Here is a 27,839-nt window from a genome sequence, read left to right as displayed (position 1 = left end):
GGGTTTGAAACAATGTTTTTACACTGAGAAGAAAACAATATATTCTTCTGGACAGAAATGCATTGCGGAACAAGAAAATCCCAAATGATGTTGCCATACTGACAGTCTTATATACATCCTTACATTCTCAGAGCCAAAGGTAACTGTGTTTCCTTCAATACCTATTATTTGTGAGAGGCATGCATCAGCAAGAAAAACTGACCTGATTAGCACACGTCCCATCTGTAACTGGCATGCAAAGAAAGGCTCCCCAATGTGTTTATACTGGGAAGTGGATGACACCACCTTCCTTGGGGATCTACCACCTTTTATTGTATTCAGTTCAGGTAGTTATTTGGGACCTTTATCATCATCTTTCAATGCCTTGTGGTGAAGACACACAAAATCATAAATGGTTTCCCTGAAACGTCCTTAGCCTCCTTAACTGTTCCGTCCAACACAGAAGATTCACCAGTTGCATGTTGGTCCCATACTTATCTTATTTTCTCATTATATTTCAATACCTATCTTGAAAATTCTTGTCATCTTTCCCTACTTTATACCTTACCTGCAACAGTATACATTTCTTTCTTTTAGTTTCACTCTGGTCTGAACTTCCAAATTCAAATCAGATTCACATCTTAAACAGCGCAGGTCACAAAAGGAGGATACCACTGTTAAATACCACTGTAATTTGTTTTTAATGAATGCATAAAAAAATTCTTTAGAGCTCCATAACACAAAGATAAGCATTTTAAACCCAGGATTATGCATTGTCCATGTTCACTTAAACCAATCTGTTACATACGTTTTAGAAGCTGTTACGTACATTTTAGGAGCTGGTTACCAGAAATGATACTCAGTAATTATTCCAGGGATTTTTTTTCCCCCATGAACTAAATGCTGGTCTTTAAAATGAAATTCTGAATATCACCCAGTAGCATTTCAACAAAAAATGCTTTTCAGCTTGCCCAAATTGTAGAGGACAGCTCATCTCTTCACACAAAAGCTTACTGAGCTTATAATTTACTGAGATACTGTTTATTTTAATGAGTGTGCTAGGAGATGATCTGGCATTAGTAGGAGGAGATTAATTTGTGTATTAATACAACTCAAAAGTTCACTCAATTTACACACAGTAATGAAAAGCTTAATTTAAACTCAACATTTCCACTTTTTCCCCTGCTTGAGTTTATATCATGTACTTCATCAAATCCAGAATGAGAGGCTTCAGAAAAAAACAGATTAATCAGATCAAAGAAAATGATTTGCCAAATTTACATCAAGGCTTCAGTAATTAGAAATGTGTATCCCGTACATCAAGGACTGACTGAAGCAATACACAGTCCTTGAAATGCTGCATTTGTGCTGTAGCCCAAGGTCCATCACTTTTCATAACCACCCTCCACTTCTCTAACTTAAGACTCAAATTCAAATGCAACTCCCACAACAAGTCAATCACAATGTATCCATTGACCTCAGTGAGAGACTGACTTCAGCACTGACACTTCATGGCGAAGGGCCTCATTCATGTCAGCAGTTCTATTGTCCCGTGACTGGGAACTACTCCATTTCAACAAAATTCATCCCTCAGGTGTAACATGACATTAGATACTGAAGTCTCCATTTCCTAACTGCACCCCAAGAAGCATTTTCTCTGGGCCACAGAGAACTCTGGTCAAGTGACACTACATTTTTCTCTTGGCTTTTGGTTCTACATCACACTAAAAGTTAAGAATATATTACTTCCCTAATGTTACATTTTGAAATGAGCAATTTAGTAGCTGCTGTAGGAACTATTCCCTAACATTAGAAGAGGTGATGTTTCCAGGCATGAAAGGAAACTGAGAAGTTCAAAAGACTATATCCTTACTAAAAGGTACTGTGCTGTGAGAAAAATTGAGAGCCACTGACACAAAGCTTTTGTTCAAACTCTCCTCAAAAATCTTAAAAGCCTTAATTCAAAACCAACCTATGCTAAAAGACATTTTTGCAGAGAAGACCAAATTGTTTCTCTATAATTGTTTCCAAAACAACTTCATTTTAAAAATAGTCAAAGAGTGTGCACATAAACATTAACTTTTTGCATTAAAAAAATAAGAATTTCCAGTGTATTTTAGATACATGCTCAAAGTCTATGAATTAATTCAATATACTAATAACTAAAACCATGGCAGCATATGGTGTGTTGGGTTGATATGTTAAAGTAAATAAATCTGGATCTAGCACATCACTGAAGCTCTTTATGAACAATGGCATGAGCCATACTATAGCTAACATATGATATGAGGATGCACATTACCTCCAAAGGAGTCATTAAAATCTATTATATCAAACTGTGTACATAGGCAGGGATACCCTTTGTTCCTTTCAATGCTTCCTTAAAAGGACAATATTTAAGTTCATATATTCTACTTTAAAATACAATAAAAAGGAGTTAATATTGATAGTACAGGTTTGCACTTTTGCTTCCACTTTTATACCATAAAAAGTAATAAACAGTAACAGAACATCTTTGAAAATATGAATGTGCTGGGCTGGATTTTCAGATTTAACTGCAAAATTCTTTCTGCTGAAAAAGTATGATTCTGTTCTAAAAGACAACTGCAATGGCATCATTATGCTTCTTGCTTATTATGTTTTGATTGCCAAATCACATTTCTTCAGTTATAAATAAATATGAATTTTCTGACTGAGAAGTCCTGCAAGTTCAACCCAGGTTCAGAACTGAATTGGGTTTTCACACATCACTATTAACAAAAAAGGATTTACAGACCAAATTAGGCCTTGTTTTACACTTGTGTAATCCCAAAGAAAGCTATTAGAATCGCACGTCAGCTCCTACCTTGAACATTGCTTTGAAACCAAGAAAAAAATATAACAATCTTTAAAATGTATTACATACAATATTTAAAGAATTATATATATATATATATATATACACATAAACACATGTACACACGGACTTCATTTTCAGAAAAGCACTACCTTGTTATAAGGTGAAAGCTGCCGTATAGTTAATACTTTCCAGCAGGAGCTCCGGTAGGCTCCCAATTCAGGACTCAGAGTCTGGATTCAAAGTCTCCTGAAATCAACAGGAACATTTCTAGGGACTTCCATGGGCTTTGACTTAGGACCCATGAGCAGGTCTTAGAGAGCAGCAGGAGAGAGCAGAAAAAAAAAATCAACACAACTGTGAAGTCAGTTGTGTTGCCTCTCACATGCACACACACACACCAGCTACTTTCAACTACACCACTGATATTTTCAAGTGGCCTAGCACATTTAAAAAACAGAACTTAATTAACAGCAGGTATGTAATACATACAAACTCCTCTTTATCTATTTATTTTGGCTTAAGTGTCTTTCCTACATGAAGTATTTACAGGTAGGGAAAAGCAGCTCTCAGATCCATATTCTTTGTAAGCGTTAAGATATTTATTTTGCATACAAATAGAAAAAGATATTTACAGAAAAGGTACTTAAGATACTGAAGAAATACTTAAAGTTTAATATACTTCACCTCAACTTCATGTCTTTTGCATTATAGAAACATATTGCTTTTGCTATGTTCAAATTTGGTGTTTAACTCCCTGGATTTCTTGATAAGAGCCTTCTTCTGAGCTTCATCAAATCGACTGACTTGGAGGTCCTGATCTCGATCAAATGGCCTTCTCTCTTGAGGCTTGTTCTTATCTTCTGTGGCTTTGCTCTTTAATTTTTTGTGATGCATATCCATGAGAGATTCTGGTCTCTTTGAGTCCTGAAAAAGAACAGGGAGCAACAGGAAAGAGTGAATACTGAAGAATGTTGGTGAAATATAGTGTACATAAGGATTACAATAGCCAAGAGCTACAAAGGTTGTGAGGGATTTCCAAAGGACAAAAATTTAAGTAACTGGAGTACACATAAAAAAAATGAAATTCAGCATAGACAAGTGGGGCATGCCCACACATGCAGGCATGTGCGTTTGCAGCTCTAATAAAAGCGGCACAAATTTGAGCAGGGGAATTTTGCCTCGGTGCACGTGCTCAGACATGCACTTTGGTGTGGGGCAAGTTGTGCTACTTGAGGCCAAATAACCCTGCCCAGCTCCTCCTGGATCTGCAGCCAGGGGGAGCTAGAGCCTGGGACCAGCACCTGTGCTGGCTGAGAGTTCCCTGCATCCTCTACTTACTGCAGCAGTCTGGCAGTGGCAGTTGTTGCCTGGCTATGACCTGCTGCCACCTGCGATAGCATGTGGCCCCAAGGATGCATGCCTGCCAGACCTGAATGTGGACTGCATGGCTGCAGTGGACTGTGGCTGCACAGTTGGCCTTTGTGTGGCACTACCGCCACGTGTGATGCTGCCCTGCCATCTGGATAGCTAATCGCCCAGAAGTTCTCAGCGTGGTGGCCTGCTTTGAATCATCAAAGCATGCCCTCCTGGCCACCTGAGGTCAGCCACCTCCTGCTGGGTCCCAGGTGCCAGCTCTGAGGAGGCTCCTCTGCCTGGGTCCTGCCACTTGTCTCACTAGCAGAAATTCTGGTGTTCCCCATTTAAAAACTGCAAAATCTCTGATAAGAAAATCCTGAAATCACTCTTTAAAATACCCCCAAATGCATATTCTTCCACAATTAAAACAAAAGACAACTCTATACATGGCCCACTTTTTTTTGGGGGGGGGGGGGGGGGGGGCAGTCTGATACCTGGATATCCAGATATCAAACTTTGAGCCCACACTGAAAATATGTAGCATGGGAAACATTTTTTTGGTCCCAGCATAAATCTTACCATGTCTCAAACTGCTTTGAGATGCGGCAAGAGGCACATGCAGGCTCATCTGTACCCGTGTAGAGTAATTCTGATGACAAAGGAGTTTAAATCTAGCTGCATTTACCAATGAGTTTTAAAATCAGTTTTTAGATTAAATATCTAGGTGTCATTGTAAGGAGATAACTACATAGTCATGACAAAAAAAGAGCTTTGTAAAAACAAGTACAAAGAAGTTCAGTTCCAATTCAAGAAATGCATAAACATGAGGTCAACTAAGTGTGTATTATTAGTCTGCTGAAGTTGACATGTCTGTTTACTTGCACAAAATTAAGAACATGCTGAAACACTGTTGAATCAGGGAATTATGTAGTGTTTGTTGAAGACCCCAATTCCATTGTCACAGAAACCATTTGCAAAATTTCTACTGGCTTTAACAAGAGTAGGTCTGATCCCAAACTAGGTATGCTGCATTCCCCTTTACAAAGGCAAAATGTGTACATCTCTCTGTGGTGGCCCAGTTCCTTGCACTCCCAGCTCCTGGCAAAATAGTGTAGAGGCCAGGCACAAACTGGTCCTCTATTTGTAAACACATCTGCATATATCTCTTTTGTGTTTTTCTAAGAATATCAATAGGAAAACAGGATATTTCTTTAAAAGTTCATTTTTCCTCATTGATTCTTATTTCCCACCTGCAGTCACAATCTTCCACTTGTGCCATCAGAAATGGTTGCTGTGGCAATCAAAGTATAGGCCAGATTCATTCCAGATTTAACTCCCCCAATTTCAAGAGAGTTACAATAGAAGATAAATGTGGTACTATCACCACAAACATTAAGAAACAATTTTCTTTGTTACAGGTTACAGGGGTGGGCAGATGAGAATAGGATGGGATTCAACACCGACAAGTGCAAAGTGATGCACCTGGGGAGGAACAACCGGCACCATACCTACAGGTTGGGGAATCCCTTCTCATCACTACAGAGGCAGAAAAGGACCTTGGAGTCATCACTGATGCCAAGATGAACATGGGCCGGCAGTGTGGGGATGAAGTCAGGAAGGCCAACCGTACCTTGTCATGCATCCACAGATGCATCTCAAGCAGGTCCAAGGAGGTAATCCTCCACCTCTATGCGACACTGGTCAGGCCACAGTTGGAGTACTGCGTCCAGTTCTGGGCGCCACACTTCAAGAGGGATGTGGACAACATGGAGAGGGTCCAGAGGAGGGCCACTTGCATGATTGGGGGCAGCAGGGCAGGCCCTACGAGGACAGGCTATGGGATCTGAACCTGTTCAGCCTCCAAAAGAGAAGGCTGAGGGGAGATCTACTTGCCTGTTACAAACTAGTCAGAGGGGACCAGCAGGCACTGGGGAAGTCCAGGAGTGACCAGGAATAACTGTCACAAGCTGGCAGAGGGTAGATTTAGGCTAGATATCAGAAGGCGCTACTCCATGGTCAGGGCAGCTAGGATCTGGAACCAACTTCGAAGAGAAGTGGTGCTGGGTCCTACCCTGGGGGTGTTTAAGAGGAGGTTAGATATACACCTTGCTGGGGTCGTTTGACCCCAGTACTCTTGCCATGGCACGGGGTCGGACTCGATGAGCTGCTCAGGTCCTTTCCAACCCTAGAAACTGTGAAACTATGAATGACAATATGGATGACAACATTCTTGGTGGAAATCAAAGGGGAAAAAAGGATAGAAAAACAACATAAGAATCGTTCTCCAAGCAAAATGTTCTTCAAAATTTTTTAAGAGACGTCAGCTAACTTTAAAAAGAGTAAATGTGCACGTAGTATGGAAAGAACATTAAATGCAATTTTATATATAAAAGCAATTCTAAATCCATAGCTGAACTAAAAGTAAGAAATACAGAAAACTGGAAGTTAACAGCTCTGGATTTTAAACTCTGCAAAATCAAAACAGATATCATCTAATGAACTGCAAATACATTTTTTGAAGTGCCAGATAAAATTAAAATCTTGTCATCTAAGCCAAGTGGTGTTTCCCAAATCAATTCTTTTCTCTTAGGATATTTTACTGTCTTCTGCAAGATTTCAGGCCAGTATTCAGGGGAGAATAGAAAACAGAAGCCTTAAGGCAAATAAAACTCTACACGTTGAAACCAGGGTGGGTGGCCAAGGGCGGCATACAACTGTGAAGCCGATACAGACATCAGACTTGTAATGACCAGTCTTTGATTAAGAAAACTGCAAATGCTTCTGAAGTAATAGAATATTTTACCAGAAAATGTTACCAGAAAAGTAGATATAGTACTGATTTATTCAGCACACTGAGTATCCTTTCTGCTTGTTTATATTTTTACCTTATAATTAAACCCTTGTAATGGTTCCCTCCCACCCTTGCCATTTTTTCTAGACATTCCTGTAATTTGGTGAAGAATGTCATCGTTTGAACTGAAGCTCTCTATTCTCAATGACAGAAGAAGTTCTGACTTAGGACTAAAATACAAAAGGAAAATTCTCTCACACTTTCTCTGTCTCTGTCTCTCCAGCAGCAGTTTAAGACCCAATACTATTCCTGCTGACTGCCTTAAATGCCAGCCAGTTTGGGCCTTAAAAGAGAGGAATATCATGGTATCACCATGGAAACCAACAGCGCTCAGATGAGAAACAGAAAGAGTGACGAATTAAAGGAAACATGGGAAAAGCAATTTGCTTTTACACTCACATTATATGAAGATACTTGCTCAGCCAGTCTCTTGTCCCTCTTCGAAAATACAATTTCTTCATCACCCTTACTGGTTGACTTCTTTGCCTCATGCGTTTCCTGATGAATGGAAGCAGATTGCAAGCATTAGTAAGCAGTACACTTCAAGCAACAAAGAAGTCTATATTTAAATGTAAAGGGAGCAAGCCAAGATGAAGCTTTTGTATCTCTGCCCATCAGGCATTTTTGTCCTGCTTGATTAAAAAAAAAAAAAAAGAAAGCACACAAGCCTCAATCTAATTTGATGTTCATTAAACTGGTACAGAATTGACTTCACTTGTTGTTGGTGAGACAAGAAAGAATTTTTACTCAAAATGGTTATTCTCTAACCTTCAGGTCTGTGTGTGTGAACTGTGCGTGTGAGGTAAGTAATGAGAAAACTTCCTTTAGGCTTTCCTGAATGGCTGAGGCAATCTTCAGTTTATTTTCTCAGTCTTCTCAAGTACTAACAACATATATCATCTGCATGTCTATACAAATGATTAAATACTCACTTTGGCTTTCCTCTCTCTGTCAGCTGGAGTATCTGTCCAAATTGATCTATCTCCTGATTTGTCATCAGCTCTTCTCTTGAAAGTTCTTGGACCCAATCCAAATTTTTTCAATTCTGGTGGAAGCTCTGTCATCCAAGATTCCCTTGTAACTCGCTTGGACCCATCCTTTAAAGAAAAAAAACCAAGGAAAAAAAAATATTGGAACCAACCCACCATTCTGTAGAAATTACGAATCTTTCTGGTTACCATCTCTTCTTAAAAGCAACAAGAAAAGTACAACTGGAGAAGATTCAAGGAACTGCTAACAGACCAGGAAAATACCATAGTCAGCAAAATTATGTACAAGACTTACATCATCTGTACAAGTAAGCTTTTCTTTCATTCTCTGAGCTCTGTATTCAAACTCTCTAGCGACATCAGATTCCACTGGTCCTTTGGCAGGCATCGGACCTATGAGATCATCGTCCTCTTCACTATCTGTTGCCTTCTAAAAATAAAATATGAAACATATCCATCAAACATAGGAATAGAATAGCTCCATAAAATGTAAGTTATTTGATCTAGTAGTTCAGATAGTCTATTCAGTAACTCAATAGCTTGTTTTACTTCATGCTGAGAAAAGACAGAGGGGCTAGAGTATGTGCATATGGCAAACATACACCCGAAAGTTGTGCTAAAGCTTCTAGAAACATTGACCAACATTTTTAAGCAGCCATGTTGTTTTAGTTCTGTAACTCCCACTGCCTTTCATAGAAATCACACGTCTAATACTTATACTTCTGAATGCATCACCCCTTGTGGTTTCCCGGACCCGAAGATGGGAACTTTGTGCCCAAAAGCTCGTTTAACAGCTCTCTTGATTATATACACTGTATTTATCTGAATACAAGACAATCCCCTGATAATTAGATTCTATCCATGGAAAATGTATAAGTATGTTATAATTTTCCATGTACAGAGTTTGATTATTGGAGGATATAGTCTTAAAATTTGTCTTCATCATAACTGCAGCATGGGGAAAAATATGGCTGGGGGAAAAGCATCCCCCCCAGCTTTATTCCCCCCAAAACCTCTGCCCCCCGTTAGCCTTGGGCCACTACCCCACTCCATCCCCCTTCCTTCATCCTCAGGCCCCGTCCCCTCCTTCGCCCCCCCACAAACCTCCTCCTGCTTACCTTTGCTCTGGCACTAGCAGGCTCTGTCCCCACTCCCGCCCTGGGGCACAGTGCATGGCCCCAGCCTGCTCCTTGAGCAGTGTTGCAGAGCTGACAACACTGCTACAGGGCTGGGCTGGGGCTGTGCTCCATACCCTAGGTTGGAGCAGGCATGGAGCCTGCTGGCACAGAGTAAAGTTAAGGGAAGGGAGGGATAGTGGAAGCAGAAGCTACAGCAAGGGAAGAGGAAAAGGGAGGAGGGCAGGGGCCCAAGGCTGTGAGGGGGCAGAAGCAGCATGGACGCAGACAGGGTGGGCAAGCGGGGGCTTGAGCTTGCCATAGGGAGAAGCAAAGGGTGTGGACACAGTAGGGATACAGGCAGTAGCTGCAGCTGGAATCAAAGCCTGCCACCACCACCTCATACTCAATTGTAAAACAAGGGGCTAGTCCCCTGTGTTAAAATGGGGGGAAAAATTGTCTTGGAATAAAGTAAATATAGTAGTTTGTCCAATAAAAAGATATTGCCCCTTGTGGTTAAGAGTATTCTTGCCAGAGAGAGATTAATAAATATTGTATCATGTGTAGAATTCCTATCAGCAGGGTGATATCATTATCTCTTAATATTCTGCTCAGACCCCTGTAGCTCACCAGCCATTAAGATTAGAAACAATTCAAGGGTACATATACAACTGTAATATTATAAGCATCCGGTATCTTTATTCATTACATGTAAACTTATCCCTGTAAGCATGTATGGCGTTTTATGGATAATATTGTACACAATAAATGCAAACTCTAAAGATTTTAGAATTTGACCCAAACTTAGAACTGTGGGGATGCCGTGGAGGATGATGGCAGACAAAGGGAGGGGCAGAATGAACAAAGAAATGCGCAGAACATGCTTATGGATTGGCTTCACTGGTACTGCTGTGTTAGTACTAATATTTCTTTTGTTTTAGTATTATTAGTATTTCGTATTAGTATTTCTTTTAAATTACCTCCCAACATTTCTTATTGTACAAGGCATCATACTGTTTGAAGGATTGGATATGTCAGCTTTGAGAGGATGCTAGAAGGAGTAAAGGATAAAGGGTTCCAGGTTACCTGGGAGAAGGCATAGAGGTCCTCCTGGGTTACAGACCCAAGTACCTGAGTGAGGGAGGCAAGAATTGGCAAGCCCAGATTCTGAGCAAGAGACTGGTAGCCAACTAAGAACAAGATTTATGAAGGATCATAGAATGCAGAGAGCTAAGTAGCTAACTAAATGAAGATAAGGACCTTGAGACTGATGTGTAAGTGGACATGGGGCTTATGAAGTAGGAAGATGTAAGCAATTTGGGGTAGTTTTGGTTTTGCTGTGTTGAGGTAAGGGACATTCAAATGGTGATCGCGACACTGGCAGATGCAAGACTGAATAGACTGGCCAAATAGCCATAACAACACTGTGTAAAACAGAGGCTATTAGAACTGATGAGGTCACAGAGAGAGGAGTCATCAAGGAGATAACCCTGGTAGAAAATGCCATTTAAGGGGAGCAGGACAAGGTAGGAACACTGGAAAAGCAGCCAAAGAGGTAGTATAATTGAGCATAAGAGGTAGTATAATTAAATATAAGAGACATAGTATAATTATAAAAGCTAAGGAGAAGGAAGGATGGCAAAGAATTGAAAAGGATGGTGTGACTGACTGTACCAAACAAAACCAAAGGTCTGGAGGACAAATTTGATTATCCATTTATGACCATAACAAGCTAGGTGCATAATGGCATTTCCTCTTGTCATTTTACTCAAAGCTTTCAGATTCATATCTTGACTATTGAAAAATATGCCATTTGCAATACTGCTTTAACTTATTATTTCAAACACAAAAAGGATGTTTTTGGGGTGGGGTGGGGTTGGTGGCTGGAGGATGGTTAATAAAGAAAATGGAATGCTTTCATAATAAAATATCTTGAACCAGTTCACATCATAAGATGCAGGAAATGTCATTGAAGAAGTCTGCCTCATTTCCTCCCTAAATGCAACTCATTCCAGTACCTCCTGACCACCCCCCACTAGATGCAATTAAACAAAACATAAAAAATTCCTAAGTACAGGATTTAGACAAATCAGTACACTTAATTTACACTGCATAGTCTATACAGTACAAACTGCTCTGAAGATAATAAGATATATTATTGCCAAATATGAAGAGTAAAAAAAAAAAAAAAAAGTTAAACTTAAATGAGTTATTTCAAAGCAGAAAATTTATGATCTTCACAACCTGGCAATAAAAGGATCATGAAAAGCAGCAACAGATTTAAAAAACCCCAAACTTTTAGTTTGTTAGCTAGAAAGATCACCTAAATAAATTAGATTTCCACATAACATCTGACACCTAATTTACCTATTTGGCAATGGAGGACTTTTTTGTTTGGGAAATGTATAAATAGCCTGATTTTAACATCTATGCCATGAGAGATTTGTCATTGTGATAAATCGCTTAATCATTATTTGTAGTTATAACATGATGAGCATCTTAAAATGTCAGACTATCACTCTTCATTATAAATTATGACAATGCTCACTGTAGGAGGTGTAGAATGATACCTACCCAAATATTACTGCTAAAAAAACAAAACCAAAATCCAAATCCAAAAACAAAAACAAACCACCACATACTAAGTCCCAGAGCAGAACTACCCTTCTGCCAGGTTATACTAGTTGGTAGTATTTTGGAGCCTTACACTGAAAATTTCACACACACACTCTCCCTCTCTCTCCCCCTCAGGAATAACTGGTGCAAACAAATACCAACATTTAAATGGGAGTATCATTTTGTTTTACTGGTATACCCCTAGCAATGTTTTTTCATGCATCATACCAGGGCACCCTCCTTAGTAGTGCACACGCTGCTGTGTAGTTTGCATCCCTGCTGGGTTACAGGCAGCACAAACAGGGCAGTCACAGGAGAGAGACAGCAAGAAAGGAGAGACAAAAATACAATCATGAAAATCAAGACTTTCAAAATATTCTTCTCTTTAATTTCAAAGTAAAGAGAAGAAAAAGCAACCAAGGCAATGGGGAAAGGGCAGAGGGAAAGACTACTTTCCACTCTAAAGCATGCCAGTTCTTTTGGAGATAACTATAAGGAAACTGTGAAGTATATCTGGCCTTTTCTGTTTCTTTATGATGGATAAAAACAACAGGAGATGCATATCAATTTTTCAGTTATTTTTTAAAGATAGAATTCAGGTCACAACTATCCTGAAGGCTATGGTGACTGAAGAACCAAGTGACACTGACAAGATAAAAGATGAGAGCAAATGAGAGGACATGAAAGCTTTTGAGAGATTGTTTACAACTCTAGGCCAGTGGCTCCCAACTTTGGGGAGTGACCCAAATCAGGGTCGTGGGGGGTCTGCCCCTACCACCTGCACAGTCCACACAGCTCTCACCACTGTTGTCCCCTGCAATCCCGGCCCAGCCCAGGCTCTGTTAGCACTGCTGGGAATAAGCGAGTTGGTTGCAGAGGTTGCAGCAAAAAAAAGCTTCAGAGCCACTGCTCTAGGCTTTTCTCTTAATACACATTTAGCTCCAGTGCCCAATGAGCACCATGGGAAAACAATGTTTTTGTTAAAGACTTATAAGCCCTGCATCTTCAGTGACAGTGGGAAAGCTTGCCCTAACTATACTCTAATGTCTATTTTAATAGGTTGCATCACCTCCGTGAATCTACTAAAAAAATCTCTTGAGTATAGCATCACACCATTTCCACTGCAGGAAAGCATATTTTCCTGGAAGATGATGTTCAGTTTGGTAAGCAACCCCAGACTGCTGCCTCTGTTTATGGCCAGCACTGGTGTTGGTCACTGGGTGGCTGGCAGCTTCCCTTGTCCCTCATTATTCCAGAGTTGTTGACAACTGTTGCTCTGAGGCTCCTAGAGATGTAGTTTAGATGCTATCAAACCACAGCAAGGAAGTATCATTTTCAGTCCTTCCTATCCTAAATACAGGAAAACATCCCGAGTTGCACAGAAGGGAAGCCAATACCATTTTGCTTGGGTTTTGCTTACATTTTGGGGCCTCAAAAAAGAAGGGGTATATGAATTTGACAGCAATAACCTCTGATAGTGAGTTATTACTAGCCAAAGAAAGAAAGGAAAATGTCAGGGGAAGTCTGACCATAATTAAACAGGCCCAGATGTTCTGGGTCAGCCTTTTTGAAGAAGCAGATTTCTGATCCTTCATATTGCAGAAGTTAAAAATGAGCGAGACACTTTCTAAACACAGAGCCAGACAATCTCCATTCTGAAAAATGAATGTTGGATCAGACTATTAGTTTGTCAAGATGTGTCAGATGTACACGGGGTATGAATACAAAATGGGTCTACCACTTTTCAGTTTTCACAAACCTGGGAGGTGAATTGTGATGGAACAGAAGGTCCTACGGGACAGCTGTTCTCAGAGTCTTGTGAAGGTTTCCTAAACCCAGGTGGCAATGCAGGACCTATAACAGGCCTCAAAGAGAGGGAAAAAAATAATGTTTTTAAACTAAGAAAATAAAATGATGCATCAGCACGAAAAATACACCAACACTAATAACTTTCTAATGTCAGCAAAAGGAAACAACATACAACTAGGTCAAGAGGCTCAAACCAGCAGAGATGAGGCACATTATCCAAGTTTTGGCTGATGTTTTGGCTGTTTTCTATCCATATAAAAAAGGGGCATACACACACACCCCACCTATCCATTTCCATATTCCAGGAAGACTGATGCATGAAGGTGAGATGCATAGAAATGTGTGCATTGGGGGGGGAGCACTAAGAAGGGACTAGTCAGCAGTATTTCCTTCCACCCAGAGCTACCTTCATGGGAGTACTGAAGCCTGGGGAGAAAGTCAAATGAACCCTTTACTTTCTGCAGATGTAATGAGAGGGGAATGAGAAGGAGCTCTTCATTCTGTGAGGTTTGCAGGTCCCCAGGAGTACACAAGCAGACCAGCCCTCCTCAGTATTTGCTAATGAGCCCAGTAGCATGTTAGACTGTATTGCAGAGGAAGAAACAAATAGAGAAAAACAGGCCATAGCAAATTTGCTGCTGTCAGGCCCACTAGCATGCCCATTCACTCTCCTCTGCTGAAGAGACTCTCAAAAATGATGAGAAAAGCTAAAAAAAAAACAAACAAGAAAAACCCAGAGAATGCTCAAGACACATTTTTAAAGGGAATGCCAGTAGAAACCTGAACCGTTTAAAATACTGTCAATTTGATGCGTCCTACTAAATCTCTATTTAATCCATTCCTTTTTATTTACCCTTATGATTCTCAGTCCAAGTTTTTGTGCAATTAAACATAACACATTTAATTACACTAATTTTGCTCTTTTATTAAATCCAGTATAATCTAATAAGTAAAGCCTTGCAGAAGGGAAGCTACTGCTAGGATTTGAAAGAACACCCTTCAGACATATGTTAGTCACAGGGTTAAACCTGGTAGCTGAAGGTAGACACAGACAAGAGCTATGTGTGCCAGGGCACCTATCACTGAGGATCTGGGGCAATCTTAAGTGACAAGCCCAGGCTACTGGAATACTTGTGTCATAAATGAGTAAGGTATTTTCCTGCTGGCATATCCAGTCTATCCTGGACACTACCTCCATCTTTCATTTCAGCTTTTAGCTTAGCTTGCGAAATTTGAAACTCCACTTCCACCTAGCTGCTAGAAGAGAGAAGCAACTTCTTCCTCCCCGCCCCTTTTTGCCTATTAAAGCCTTATCTACATGGGAACGGTTTTCAGTGCAACTTAAAAGGATTAATTTAAATTGATAATTGATATGGATAAGTAGTTCTCAATGTTTTTAGATTCAATGCACCCTCCATAACTTTTCTGAATTTAGTGGCATTTAATAATTAATTTCACTCATTTTTTGACAACAGAAAAACAACACAGCAATTCTTCTGTTTCAAAGAACCCAGAAAGACCACAACAAGTCAGAATGTTTTTAACGCTATGGATTCCTATTTGAAATCTCCAAGTTTATCCTGTGAATCATGTAGGTATTTGTACACCTAACAGTGCTAGAAGTATTGCACAGCACCCTAGCCGAGAATCACTGATATAGATATTGACGTATTGATTTAATTTGGTATAAAAATGCCTTTCTTAGTTTAGCTCGGAGCAAATTTTAAATTTATTCCCCTCTATTCAGCACTAGTGAGGCCACATTTGGAGTCCTGTGTCCCCATTACAAAAATGATGTGGATAAATAGGAGGAAGTCCAGAGGAGGGCAACAAAAATGGTTAGGAGGCTGGGGCATATGCTATATAAAGAAAAAAATGAGGGAACTGGGCTTATTTAGTCTGGAGAAGAAAAGACAGAGAGGAGAGCAGCCTTCAACTACCTGAAGGGTGGTTCCAAAGATGATGGAGCTAGATTGTTCTCAGTGGTGGCAGATGACTGAACAAGATGCAATGGTCTCAAGTTGCTGTAAGGGAAGTTTAGGCTAGAAATTAGGGAAAACTCTCTGACTAGGAGGGTAGAAAACACTTGAACAGGTTACCTAGAGTGGTGGTGGAATCTCTACCCTTCAAGGTTTTTAAGACCCAGGTAGACAAAGCCTTAGCTGGGATGATCTAGTTGAAGATGGCCCTGCTTGGATGAAGGGGCTGAACTATATCTCCTGAGGTCCCCTCCAACCCTAATTTTCTATAATTCTATCAAGTCAAACCCCGAACTAAAAACACAATTCCCCCTCACAAAAAAACTCTAACACTGAAATAAGTGTCCACATGCCAGTGGTTGTATCTGTGTAACTTACAGATATAACCCATGAAACTTTTCCCAGCAAAGTGCAGGGATCAGCTCTCAAATCCTCTGTTCTTCTCCTAACTTCTGAGTTGCTCCAAGAAAGGGGAAGGAAAAGGGTTTCTAATACTCTATGCCTTCCACAGTCTCTAAATTTCTTCCCTGTGAATCTCTCTGTTGCTGCTCAGGGCTTACCTCAGGAGCTTGAAGCTGACATGATTCTTGGCATTTTCCTGACTATTAAAGTCTCTCTGAGGACCAAAGTGAATCTAAACAAAACCTTGTTAAATAGGCCCTGCTGCTGTCTGGTAAAGCCTGGAGAACATTCCACATACTCTTGACAGACAACAGCGCACCTGTCTAGAATGGTAGAAAATTTCAGATACAAAAGGGCAGGAAACCAGTTTTTAAATGAAAGATCATTTCCTACAAATATGATGCAATTAAAACCCTGGATCTGCCTGCAAAAGTCTTATGAGCTGCATACAGGCATTCATTTCTAGCAGTGGAAATTTTTGAGAAATTTCCACTGCTGGAAATCGTTGCAGGAGACGGAACAATATAGGTGTTCAACTGCCCCCTCTCCCTTGCCTTCCCCAGACTAGGGACTGGTCTGGGGAACATGTGGGGAGCAGAGGCCACCCCATTCTTTCCAGTTTTATAGGTCTGGAGTAGGCCCTGGTGGGGTGGGGTGCAGTAACAGGGGACAAAGACCCCAACCTGTTGTCCAGACCAGGCAATCCCTGGCCTGGGGAAGAGGCAAAGCACATTGCCTGTTGCTCCTTTCAGAGCGGACCCTTCCAGAGCAGTCCCACATGAAGAGTGGGGGACTGGAGTAGCAGGTCGAAGCCCCTGGCCACTTCTCACACCAGGGACTCCAGCATGAGAAGCAGGTAGGAGTCTTGCAGCACTGCCCACTGCACTCAGACTGAGCAGCAGAGAAAACTCCCCACTCATTCTTCACACAGGCGACTCCAGTCTTAGGAGAGGGTGGCCGTATCTTACCTACCCTGGTTTCCAGCCCCCAGGAATTAAATTCTGTCCCTTAAATTCTGCATTTAAAGCCCTGGGGACCAGGAACCAGGCCAGGGAAGCTTCCCTTGTCCTGGTCCCCAGGGCACTGCAATCCCTTGCTCTGCTGCACAGCTAGGCAGCAGAGGATAAGGGGAAGACAAAGAGAGCTGGTAAAGCAGTTCCCCACCCTTCTGCCTCTTCCTGAGCCAGTTCAGGATGGGAGCCACAGGGCAAAGCTTCCAACCTATTTTCCCCTGGTTTGGGAAAGAGTCAAAGGAGCAACTGTTGCTGCTCCCCTCCCCTCCTGGACTAGACCATAAGGGGATGGGTCAGCATTTTTTTTTTTTTGAGAGAACATCTGAAAATTTAGATTTAGAAAATTAAGATCTTCTCCTGGAAGAGGCATTTTTCACCTGGGAGAAATTCAGTGAATGTTTGTATGGCTTCTCAAACTTGTATGTAGCCCTAGTGTCCACTGGATTTTTCAGGCCTCGGCTGATGTTACAGTGGAAAAATACACTCTTTCCCTGTCTTATATTATTAATGCTTACCTCCTTCAAAGTGCATAGATTTGGGGGTAAAATAGCTCATATTTTTTCTTAAGCACAATGTGAATATTTAACCTAGTTTTTACAGCATTTCTGGAAAGTAATTACCTGTTGGACACTTCAGAAAATTCTTTATAGCTACACAAATACTTAAAAATTAGATTTTTTAACAAGCTGCATATTGTCATATCTGCTGTTCTCATTAAAGAATTTATGTTTTGAGAAGTTTGGTAGAGACAGGTTTGAGAAACAAAGATGCTCTAAATCAGCAAATACATAAGAGCGCATAAGCAATATATTCTTGATACCTGTACTTTGAAATAAAGATGCCAGCATTCATTTCAATAATCATGGGCTTGGCTGTCAGTTTGCAATCTGCTATCAGCTGACCCTGCATGGGCAAGGAGGGTATAGCTGTATGCCTACGGACTAGCCCAGGATGGTAACTACAAATGGGAGTGTAAAAGGCTGATATCGCTGATATGGTAAAATAACCATCTGGAGTGTCCCTACTTTGTGCAGGCTGCTTTGTAAGAAGTGAGAAGCAGCATACATCTGCACAAGTGGGCTAGTTAGCTTGGAGGTGGGCTAATTAGTACCGCTAAGTGACAACGCTAATGAGCCAAGCTGAAATGCCATGTGAGGCAGCTACCCTATCTCTGGTTTAAGGGACAACCCAGCTAGATCAGCACAATGTGTTATGTTGGAGGCTACTACTGTTGGGATAGTGATTCTATCACAGGCATACCCAAAAATTCTCCCTAGTACTCTACTGGTGACTGATTAAACAACAGTGGGTCTATCTCCAATATACCAGTGTAATTAGACTGTTACGTGCATTTAGGGGTGGAAGAAAGATAAGCCCCCTCATTACCCTTCCTACCCTGTCCTGCACTTGCATGAGTTGAATAGCTCTGTAAATCCTGCTTTCTCAATGTATACTGAATGTGGTGGTATGACATACTACTGCAGGGAAGGAAGTCAGTGCACAGGATGAGGCAGAGTCTTGTCCTGTATATTCAGTTAATACAAGTTAGCTTTAACTGTGCTTGCTTTAACTTGAAAAATCAGAAGTAAACAAGTAAACAGAAGTAAAACCTCTGTGGAAAAAACCAGCATTCTTAAATTGTATGCATCTTTTAGTGATCTTGTTCACCTTTAAATGATTCCCTTCTCCTTGCTGTGATCCTAATCCTGATAAAGCTCTCAAGATCCATTGTTGTAACTTATGCTTGTCTATTTATATAGCTAAAGATTTTTTGTACATATAATCTTTCCTTTTTCAGATATTTATTACTGTGATACTATTCAAGGAGCCAAACACGCTGGATCCTGTACAAATAAAAATGACTTTGACAAACTAAATCTGGGAGGAGGGCCAGTAGCGTAACTAGGTGTGGATAAGTGGGGCTTCAGCTCTGGGTGCTGATTTAGAGGGGGCACCAGAATGGCTGCTCCCACTGAACTCAGCCCATACCGTGGCAGTGGTAGCCTATTTATGGGGATGCAAGACTCCTGGTCACTCAGCACCTCCCAACCTTCCCGCCAACAGTGCCAAAATTCCTAGTTACTCCTGTGGAAAGGGCAACAGATCTATAGGTTATCTAAATGATGGTTTTATAAAACCCAAAAAGAGTTTAGAAAATTATAAATAAAACCCACTTTCCTCTGATTGCTACCCAACCCACCTACAGAGGCTTGCCTGATTTATCTGAGATCACAGCAGAAAGGCTTTTTGAACAAAAATTCAGGAGGCAAGAAGGTAGTGGCCTTTCTAAAGGAAATAAGTGCTGACATGCTGTCTGTTATATTGACCTAATTGCACAGATAAGCCATTGTTGTCACTCAACTATTTATCTTACTTCTTTTAAACTGCACACGTGAAGACAACTTTACTGCGTTATAGATTTAAATCCAGATAAGAAAATATCTTATGTCTTAACACCTAGGAATTTTCACTATTCAACTCAACACATATTCAATTACAGAACTTATTGCAGCTGATAAAGCAATACCCAGAACTGTTTAGCAAAATATGGGCTCATCTTCCTAGAAATGACAGGTATACATTGGCTCATTTTATCTACTGATTCTTATTGCACCTAGGGAAGAAAAAAGAAAAGATGAAAAAATGCAAATCTACAAGACCAATGCAAGTTACAGTGGAATCTATGAATGTCATCTTAAAAGTAGCGACTGAGTACAGAATAGCGTTTTGTATTACGCTATTAAGTGTAGAAATCGATGCAAGAAGTACAGGGCTGTCAGATACAGTCCACAAATCCTGAATACAAAATTAAGAACTAGCTTTCTTCAACAAGTATTTTGTAATCGTGTGTGCCTGAATGGGCTTTGTTTTTGACAAAGAGGCTAAAAACAATGTATTTTAACAAATACATTTAACCCTGTTTACATGTTGGTATGGAAAAAAATCAGTCATCACAATGCACCAACAGAATAACTAGTCCAGTAACAGATCCAGGTGGTCTTCTGTACCTGAAGAGTTCACTGCAATGTGGGCTTGAAAAGACCACTATGATATTAGACAATAAGCATAAACAAACCCATAAATATACAGCAATTAATATTTTGAATGCACACTCTTTTCAAAATTAATCTGAGATGAAAGAAATTTGAAATTCAAAATATGATCATACAGTTGTCATATTTTCCTTTTCTTTCCAACTTTCCATAGGGTACTAGGGGACTCTTGTACTTCATTTCAAAGGAACACTGCTGTTGTTCTGAACGATGGGAAGGAAGGAGTCTAATCACATAACTCTCAGGTGTACAGCTGAAATGTTCAGTAATAGAGCCACAAAATATTTTATCTAAAATAATTATGTTTTAAGGAGAGGAGCCAGAATATTATTCCACTTTAATTACCTCTCTGGAGAATCATCCTCTTTTTTAAATCCAGGAGGAAGAACAGGTCCAAAAAAGCCATCACTGTCATCTTTCTGCACTCTCTTTGGTTTTCTGCAAATACAGTGATTTAGCTTAATAATTACCGTGAAATAGATGGCAATTATCTACATTTTAAAAGGCAAAAAACAACATAAAATGATTTCAGAAAGTCTTGTGTACTAAATATCTTGCTGTTCCTATGGAAACAGAGCATAAGGATCTGAAATACTATGGAGCAATTAAAAATTTGCTAGCAGGAGCCATACTCTTAAACTACTCTGACTTCTAAAAAACAAACCAAACAACATCAGTATTACTGGTGGAAAGAAAAAGACCACTAGTAACATGCTGAAATGCCATTTTATGTGCACATTTCTTCCCATATTTTTGCTATCAAGCTACACATTTTGACTTGTACTTTTCCAAATCAAATTTGACCAGGGCTAAAAGAATGATGAATAAAGCATGGGGGGGGGGAAACATGAATAATGTTTGTTTCAATGCTCATTGAGAGTGAAGAGTATAGCATCCTCTAAGGCTCTGACCCTGTAAAAAGAATTATGTACGCTCAGCTTTGCATATTTTAATATTCTCATTTAACTACATTATGTGCTGTTGCCTGAGAGCTGCTAAACAATTCTTTTTCATTATTTAAGTCAAATAATTAAACAAATCTTGCTCATACCCAGGAATCTTTCCACTGACTACAGTAGGAATCATTAAGATAGGCGTATTAAAATTCCCTAAGCTAAACAGTTAAGAGTCTAAAAAGGGTCAAGTTCTCCCTGATGATTATGATCACCTTAAACATTTAGAATATGCCCACAGATGGCATTACAACTGTAGACTGCACCCTCGTACTGCTCTAACTGACTTCAATCTGAGTTGCACCAGGTCCCAAGTACATACTGGGCATTGAAGACTAATTGTTCTCGTCATTACTAAGGTAATTTTTTTTTTTTAGAGATGCACTGATCTATCGGTCCGATACTGGATCGGTACCAATATAAAAAAAATTGATTGCATCAGAAACTGGCCTGATGTAACCGATAGTTTGGCTGATAAATGCCTGTGCATGTGTGTAGCTGTTGCACAGCATGCAGGCAGCAAGGAGCACAACCCAGCAGCTTGGAGAGCTGTGTGCAGCTGGTAAGTCTCTCGTGGGGGAAAGAGGAGGGGGGACAGAAGAGACATGGGGTGGGGGATGAAAGATCAACGCCCCCAGCTGTGAGGGAGGAAGTGGAGCAGGGGCTGGGGCAGGTGCTGCCCAGCTGGGGCAGGGCGGGGTGCGGGACATAGCTGTGGCTCTTCTGGGAGCGCAGGTAGGGGGTGGCGGGGTTGTGGTGCTGTGGCTCCCACTACTGCACACACCCCAGGAGGGCACTGGGGTGGGGGGTGGGGGATGAGACGACATGTGCCCCTGGATCTGTGCAGGGTGCAGGCAAGGTGGGCTGCAGCTGCTGGCTAAGGTGGGGGCTACACAGGGCTCTTCCTGGCATGTGCGTCTGGTGGAGTGTTGGACTGGGGCTGTGCTCTGGGCAGGCTGTGGTGCCAGTGCTGGGAGGCAGAGCAGGACTATGGTGAAATGTGGGGTGGCTGCAGCCCCCCTGTAGCCCTCCTCCCTGAGCTGCCACAACCTGCCCTGAGCACAGCCTGGCCCCGCCTCCTGCTAAGAAGAGCCCTGCACAGCTCTGGCCTCAGCCCACAGCTGCAGCCCATCCTGCCCACGCCTCGCACAGATTTGGGGTCACATGCCCCCACCTACCCTCCTTGGGTACAAGCAGCAGCGGGAGCCTCCCTCTACCCCATGCGCCCCAGATGAGCTGTGGCTCTGTCCCACGCCCTCCCCCAGCCTGTGCCCCACTCCCTCCCTCACTGCAGGGGCCTTGATCTGCCCTCCCTCCATGCCCCTCCCCCCCTCCTTCCAACACAACAGACTTACCAGCTGCATGCAGCGGTATCAGAAATCGGATCAGTATTGGCCAATATGCCTCCTTAAAAATGGGCTATTGGTACTGGATCTCAAAATCTCTATTGGTGCACCTCTTGTAATTTTCCCCATGCATGCACCGAAAACTTAGTTTTGATCTAGTATCTGAATGTTCTTGTATTTTGGCACCATGGTCCTGTTCCAAAAACAAGTGCAGTATACCCCACTGTTACACACACACACATAAAGCTAACGTTTTCAAATCTGAATGCCTGAAGAAGTGCCTCAATTTTCTAACATGCTAAACACCTCTAGCTATAAGTGATATCAGTACGAATTGTGGGTGTTCAGCATTTCTGAAGACTGGGTGACTTTTGTCTAAATGTCAAAATAGTGATTGCGAACACAGGGTTACAAGGGACCAGCTGGGTCAGTGTCTAGTTCCCTGCAATCACAGGTAGCCATGTTATGTCCAAGAGGATCCAAAGGATTATTCACTTTGGGCCCCTCCTGCACATGATCCCTGACAAGCACCATCTAGCCCCTGTGACAAAAATCAGGATTTTAATATAAAGCCCCCAAGAGACTATGGGATTTAGGAGCCTAACTTCAGATATGCAAACGTGAACATTCTGGCATAATTCTTTAGCTTCACATTTACATTCCTAGTCCCCGGGCTTCTTAATAAACATGTATATTAGAAGACAGCTCTCTCAGAATTCCAGCCCATTCAAGTGGGAAAAAAATATGAAAGACGTCTCATTGCTAGCAAAGACGGAGTCTACCCAAACCCATAATTTAGTATTTCCATGAATAAACCCTTCATAGCTGCTCTGATAGTAGCCATACAACTTATCTTCTGTGAATTTTTTGAATGCTGACATGAACTAAAGTACTCTGGAAGATGAATTCACTGAATACTAATTTTCAGATTTCTAATAATGGACCAAGCATGCATGTCTCCAGTGTATTTCAGCAAATGAAAAATGTACTCTAAATGTTAAGTGACTTCACAACATAAATTCCAGATCCAAGTGCAATAAACTTATGCACAGCTCAAGCAGACAACCGGGAGAAGTGATGACTGCCAGGAAATTTTATCTTGAGGCTGACTTCTATTTCACTTAGTTGAATAATTTAGTCCTTTTTCCCAGATTCTGCACCTGTGCTATTCCACCAGTTCATCCTATTGAGCAGTCCAGTTTCTGCTTAGTCTGACCACATACATTTGTGAATGATAAACAAACAGACTGACTTGGGTGCTGGATCGGTGTCTGGCTCTTCAGAATCTCTATCCGTCTCCCTGAGCAAAGGAAGAAACTCTGGGTCTTCATCACTGTTAGACGTTTCTGAGCTGCAGCTGCTTTTGTAGCCTGGAGGCAATGCAGGTCCTGCAACTAAACAGCAAGAATTATTGTGGTTATTTTATTAAACACTTCAGATGACGTGCATTAAACTTGTTATCCTCAAAACACACATGTGGTTGGATTGCACTCTAGTCACAAAGTCTTTTTTCTATACTACAAGTAAAAGGAAATGTTTAAACAACAAAGAAATAAAAACACATGGTATATCAGTAATTAAATAGCATTCACCCTGCTGCTACAATGCAGTGACTAACTTCAGCAGAAAAACTGAGAAAAAAAGAAAGGGTAAGTACATTGCTTATCTTCTGGCACTAGAGAGCAAAAACCATAGCATTTGTCTGACAGCAATACTGCTATTTTATGCTGTATAAATGTTAAAGCAGTATTTGCAACCAAGATGTAAAAGCACTTGAGACTTTGACCACAGAAGAGTAACATTATTTGTCTATGTGCAAATCAGGAGTCCACAAGTTAATGCAATATACCAGGGGACCAAGACCTGGCCTGCACAACCACACTGCCTGACCCACAGTGCTGCCTGCTGTATGCCCTGGCTGAGGCTGGGGCATGTGGTATGCAGAACCCATCTGGCACATGCTGAACAAGGCTGGTCTGGGATGCATGTTGAAGCAGGCTTGCATGCTGGATCTGCGGCCACTCTGGAGCGGGGCCACAGATGGGCCCCCGTGCTGGGATCCAGGATGCACAGCTGGTCCGGTATGGGCATCATATGCAGACCATGAACTGGACTGGTGCTGTGCACCATATGTAATATCAGTCTTGGGCATGTGCTATAAGCGGCACCTACACCAGAGAAGCCCTTCACACTGGATCTGGGGCTGGTCTAGATCAGGATCACAGACCAGCCCCACAGGCCAGATCCAGTGTGCAGGCTGGTCCAATGTGGGTACTACATGCAGCACATACCCCAGACCAGTGCTGTATCTAGTGTGTGCCCCAGACTGGTCCCAAATGTGGTGTGCCATGTGTAGAGCTGGCATATACTGCATAAAGCATGCAGGGCAAAAGCTGGCGTGCATGCTACAAACACCACATTGCTAGCAAAGCTATCACATTGTGGCTGGTCCAGGGCACATGCTGCTTGCAGAGTTAGATCAGCCCTGTGGGCTGAATCCAACACAAGGCCAGTCTGTGGGCCTGGTCCAGCCTGCAGACCTGCCCTGTGCCCCTCATCTGGCTAGCAGGGCTAGATGGGTTTGACACCCCTGCAACATACTTTCCACTCTGCTTTGGTTAAGGTCCTGATACGGCAAATGATGCAAGTCCAGGCGTAAATAGTTTTCTGACAAAAGATGGGTTTAAACATATGCTTTAAGTGTTTTGTTGAATTACGGTCTAAAATAAAAGTTGATATCACAAGACTCCTCCTTTTTTCTAATTAAAAAAAAAATCAAATCTCACACGCCCATAGTGTCTTTTAAATTTCAAGCTCTGATTCTATTGCTGGCAGGAAGGGGAAGTTATTTGATTGGAAAGAGGTACAGCGAACTTTTACCACAGCAGCAGAATTAGAAGAAAAGATCAGATGTAATGAAAGAATATAAATGAAGGCTAAGGGGCAATTACATCCACAGTTAAGGAGTGGTGACCTTTTCAACTATGCAAAATAAACTAGCTACATCTAGAAATTCGATTTTTAGTAGACAGGACTTAGATGGGAATGAAGAAGATTAAAGGGAGCATGAGACAACTCATATTATTTTCACATAATTTAACACACAAAACAAGACCATACAATCTGAAAAGCACCTGATGGTCTGCCATTAATTTCAGCTTCCTGCAGAGAAGAGAAAGAAATGACAAACAGATCCATGAATCCCCTTCAGTATCAGGCAATTTACGTTCAGGCTGACAAAAGGAGAGAGAAAACATATGAAAGAACTTAGTCTGGAACAAGAGAGGAAAGGGGCCAAGGATCAATATGTAATGTATGAACTGCTGTCATACATGCCAAGGTTGTCCAACTGGTGGCCTCCAGGTCACATTTGGCCCTAGAGGGGTTAACTTGTGGCCCCCAGGAAATGCTCCCTGCGCTGCTCCAGCTGGAGTTTCCAGGCTCCCCTTCTACTGCCCAGTGGGCAGAGTGGGGAGGTAGTACGGTATGGTTCACATAAGCCTGTGCCCAGGTGGCTGAAGGGAAACTGGGGGTGTTCATGGCACAGCAGGATGGGGCCCTGCTTTACAATGCAGCATATGGAATGCAGCAGGGAGTGCCTGCTGCACAGTGCTACATATATAGTGGGGAGGGTGGCCATCCAGGGGGGGTGGTGGTGGTGGTGGAGGAGGACATCCCTAGGCCACTCAGAAGCCAAACAGCCCTGATACATGCTATCAACTTTGATCAGCTTAAAAGAATGGATGGACCACTTTTGACTTTTATATATATATATATATGTAAAAATCTCAATCACTCTCTCTACATATATCCAGGTTCTGTCCTTGTTGATAAACCCATGTGGGTGTCAATAGGACAACGCATGATCAATTTTCTGCTTTTTCAGTTTGCTTAAGAAAAAATAAAGGAACTTGTTCATTGAAAAACTGTAGCTATTTATTTTGCTGATCCAGTTGCTCAGAAGTTAGCAAATGCAAGAATTATATTTCCTGTGAAACCTTATTCCTGACATCTTCTTACCTTTGAATGCTTGACTTCACAACCCCAGTGCTCTTTTGATACTATTTGTCAAATATAAGCAGGAGTAGAAAAGAAGAAATATGGCATATTAAACATTTTCTGTCCTATCTTCTTAAAAATGGATTTGTAATGCTACAAATTGTGTATATGAAGTGGCAATTCTATTTCACAGGGACAGTGACATTAAGATTACTATCTTAATTTTCGTAATTCATAGGATCAAGTCAACCCTTTCGATGGAATGCAATATTGGGTACAATTCTGTACGGCATTTCCCTCCTAACAAAGATGAATGCTAAGAGAAGTGTCTAGAAATGAAAATGTCCCTGAAGAAAAGCAAGAGACAAGTTCAAGCATGCATAAGACCACACAGCAAGTGAAAGAACACATAAGGGAATACTTGTTTAGATCAGGTTAAAGGAAAGAGAAATCCAGCACCAGCTCAGACAGCAGCCAGAATATATAAAGCACCATGCCAAGGGCATCCTTAAATAGCGTTTATACTACAGCTTTTAGGCCTCATCTGTAACAGAGCTGCCAAATATCACACATCACAAATAGAACTCAGGCCCACGGGTGCTCTGTTGTCCATCTCAACTGGATCATTGTGTCTTACCTATATCTAATTTTGCCCCGGTTTAACTGAAAGTGTGTTTTTAAACTAATTTAAACTGAAAACCTGCATAGAGACACTTGACTTTGCTTAAAAATGTCTTAAATCAAGGCTGGCATCCTTTATGAACTGTGGGCCAGAACAACCGAGCTGTAGTCTGCTGCAAGCTAAGTGGCTTTGGTGAGGCTGGGACCAGGCAGCTGGGAGCTGCCCCTGTACTGCCACTGCTTCTCACAGGCCCCAGGTCAACGCTTGAGCACAAGACCTGCCACCACTTCTCCCCACTTCCTGGCTGAAGGGAGGATGCGGTTTCCAACCAGTAAGAAACTGAGCTGGGGGCCAAGCAGCCAGAAGCTATATCCACACTATTTTCTCATGCTGCATCTTGCTGCCTCCCAGCTGCTGCGCAGGCACACCTGGAAGCTTCCCAGCCCTGGCTCAGTTTCCCACTGGCTGGAAGCTTCACCTGTACCTGAGGACTGGCAGGTAGGGAGAAGTGTCAGCAACACAGGTGCATCTTCCAGCTGTCCAGCCCCAGTGTGGGCATATGCAAAGCCATCCAGCTTCATGGGTGGCTCCTCAGGCCAGATCTGGCTCGCAGGTTGCATGTTGCTGACCCTGTCCTACATCAGCAAAGGGTGTTGATTAAATACTGGTCAAAAAAGGAATCATGCTTAATTGATGTAAAGCAGTCTTAAACCTAAAGAAGACAGATCATCTCCAAGTTGCACACACAAAGCTGAGCTGGAGGCAGACAGGAGGCACTGCTGGCAGTTGTGTCTTCTGACAGCGTTAAGTTGCTATGGCACCAGCTGAACAGGCAGCTGTTTTTTCAGGAGCAGTCACTCCTCCTGCAGCTCCCTCTGCTGGATTAAATATAGGATGCAGCTAGTGTACCTACAGCAC

The 27,839-nt window shown here is 41.7% G+C and overlaps 1 protein-coding gene across 4 annotated transcripts in view; it reads right to left on the bottom strand.

The window, feature by feature from the left end:
* Positions 1 to 661: 661 nt before the first annotated feature.
* The window catches only part of GPALPP1 (GPALPP motifs containing 1), a 30,168-nt gene continuing 2,990 nt past the window's right edge, over positions 662 to 27,839 (bottom strand). The window contains exons 2-9 of one of the 4 annotated variants that reach the window (XM_019529893.1): positions 23,553 to 23,694; positions 20,347 to 20,439; positions 13,505 to 13,610; positions 8,310 to 8,441; positions 7,958 to 8,122; positions 7,425 to 7,523; positions 3,503 to 3,742; positions 662 to 3,128 (exon numbers count right to left, since the gene is read on the bottom strand). In XM_019529893.1, the coding sequence (XP_019385438.1) occupies positions 3,524 to 3,742; positions 7,425 to 7,523; positions 7,958 to 8,122; positions 8,310 to 8,441; positions 13,505 to 13,610; positions 20,347 to 20,439; positions 23,553 to 23,694 (956 nt within the window). In that variant the 3' untranslated portion in view covers positions 662 to 3,128; positions 3,503 to 3,523. Of the gene's footprint in view, positions 3,129 to 3,395; positions 3,743 to 7,424; positions 7,524 to 7,957; positions 8,123 to 8,309; positions 8,442 to 13,504; positions 13,611 to 20,346; positions 20,440 to 23,548; positions 23,695 to 27,839 lie in introns of those variants that run through there. The other 3 variants (XM_019529892.1, XM_019529891.1, XM_019529894.1) reach the window with 3 other exon arrangements.

Source organism: Crocodylus porosus, unplaced genomic scaffold (assembly GCF_001723895.1).
Source record: "Crocodylus porosus isolate Cpor-Errol unplaced genomic scaffold, CroPor_comp1, whole genome shotgun sequence".
In the NCBI taxonomy this organism is placed as follows: domain Eukaryota; kingdom Metazoa; phylum Chordata; order Crocodylia; family Crocodylidae; genus Crocodylus; species Crocodylus porosus.
Note: the sequence above shows the minus strand (reverse complement) of the source record. Positions and strands in the feature narration are given on the sequence as shown.